The sequence below is a fragment of the Bison bison genome, unplaced genomic scaffold (assembly GCF_000754665.1).
Source record: "Bison bison bison isolate TAMUID 2011002044 unplaced genomic scaffold, Bison_UMD1.0 scf7180017851384, whole genome shotgun sequence".
Lineage (NCBI taxonomy): Eukaryota > Metazoa > Chordata > Mammalia > Artiodactyla > Bovidae > Bison > Bison bison.
In genome coordinates, this window is record NW_011481957.1 from 4,306 (window position 1) to 6,263 (window position 1,958).

At 41.1% G+C, this 1,958-nt stretch overlaps 1 protein-coding gene across 1 annotated transcript in view; it reads left to right on the plus strand.

Moving 5' to 3' along the window:
- The window catches only part of HEPH (hephaestin), a gene marked incomplete at its 5' end in the record, with an annotated part of 17,753 nt that overhangs the window by 3,500 nt on the left and 12,295 nt on the right, over window positions 1–1,958 (plus strand). Inside the window, 2 exons of the mRNA XM_010850619.1 lie at window positions 128–382; window positions 1,784–1,952. Of these exons, the coding sequence (XP_010848921.1) occupies window positions 128–382; window positions 1,784–1,952 (424 nt within the window). The remainder of the gene's footprint in view (window positions 1–127; window positions 383–1,783; window positions 1,953–1,958) is intronic.

Genomic DNA, 1,958 nt, shown 5'->3' on the forward strand with positions numbered 1-1,958 from the left:
GGTCAGCACAGTTTACTCTTCGAAACCTCACCTAAGTGTTACATATTATTATTATCAGATGGTAAGGCTTCTCTCATTGGGCTATCATTTCCTAACTCTGATATCTTCTTTGTATTTTATTTTGCAGCAATAAATGGCTTTGTATTTGGAAACTTGCCAGATCTAAGTATGTGTGCACAGAAACGTGTGGCCTGGCACTTGTTTGGCATGGGCAATGAGGTAGATGTCCACACAGTTTTCTTCCATGGACAGATGCTGACCATCCGAGGTCATAGAACTGATGTGGCTCATATCTTTCCAGCCACTTTTGTGAGTGCTGAGATGGTGCCCCAGGAACCTGGCACCTGGTTAATCAGCTGCCAAGTGAATAGTCATTTGCAAGGTGAGATCCAACATCTCTGATCCTTTAGATATAGGAGGTAGGTGGCAGTGATGGTTATCAGGAGCCTGGGTTTCTGACCTGGAGCCATAAGATTGGTCTTTCAGGTGAGATAACTGGATGTAAACAATGAAACATTAGAATTCTGGGATTCCAGATTCATTCTTGGCTCAGTCATTAAATTGCAGGTTGACCTTGGGCATGCTCTCTGGGTTTTATCTTCCCCGTCTCTAACATAAGATAGTAGAGGAATGGATGAGTGAACCTTTGGTAAGTCATGTCACATTTTTTGTGTCTATGTTTCCTCATCTGAGGATTGCAATAATAATTCCCACCTTAAAAAGTTGTAAAGAGGTTTCAGAGAAATAATGGGATTTTGAAGCTTAGAGATGAGGGAATGATGAGACCAAGACTGGATACAAGAGAAGAAAATGAGCACTCAAATGTGCAGTTGGAAGATAGGCACTTAAATCTTAATTCTACCTCTGACTAGCTGTGTAATCTTGGGCAAGTTATGTAACCTCTCTGATCCTTAGAAAGAAAACTTCATCTGCAAAAGGGGACATTAAGTCTGTTTCACAGGCTAGTTATGAGGACTGAAGGAAGTAACTAAAATATGTAAATCACCCAAAAAAGGTTCTAGCAGATAGTACACATTCAATGAAAATGAATATCCTTATTTCCTCTTTCTTCAAAGCTCAGATTTCTAATTTCAAATTTCAGATCTCCTTGGGATGTTGTGAGACTCAAATGAGATAATGTACCTGAGTGACCTATATACACAGCCAAGCAAATATAACACAATATCATCTATTACCACTATGCCTCAATGTAACAACTCCACTTTTGGAAACACTACTTAGAATCTACACTTTCCTGACAGTCCCAAGTGTGGAGCTTCATCTTCATATGTAGATGTTCCTTTACTTTGGAAGCTTCCCATTTTACAAATAACACTCTTTTTAAAATTTGATGCTCCCATGGGCCTAGTGTAGTAGATTTCTCTATTCTCCCCATTTACAAATCAGAGGTTAAGCTCAGATCTAGGAAGTGACTTTCCTAAATTCCTATAGATAGTGATAAGGCTTGGACTTGGAATTCAGGTATTTTGACTTCAATTTCTGTGATGTTGCTACAGTGTAAGCATTTTGCAGAGGCAAGAATAAAGGTCTGATAAATGAGTTAGTAGTGATAAGCAGGTGGGAGATACTTGAATTCCCACTTGCACTCCCTGTCTCCCAGTCAGGCTCTTTAGGAGTGAGAGAAAGTAGCTCATTTAGAGGGAGGGATAAAGAGCCTAGTGAAGGGAGAAAGTGGGAAACATTAGGAAAAGGAGGAAGATGAGTCACCTGGGTAAAAGATGTATTGGGTAGAATGGAGCCAGCCCTGATGTTTTTCCTCCAGATGGTATGCAAGCACTCTACAAGGTCAAGTCTTGCTCCATGGCACCTCCCATGAACTTACTCACAGGCAAAGTCCGGCAGTACTTCATTGAGGCCCATGAGATTCAATGGGACTATGGCCCTATGGGGCATGATGGGAGTACGGGAAAGAACTTGAGGGAGCCAGGCAGGTAAGA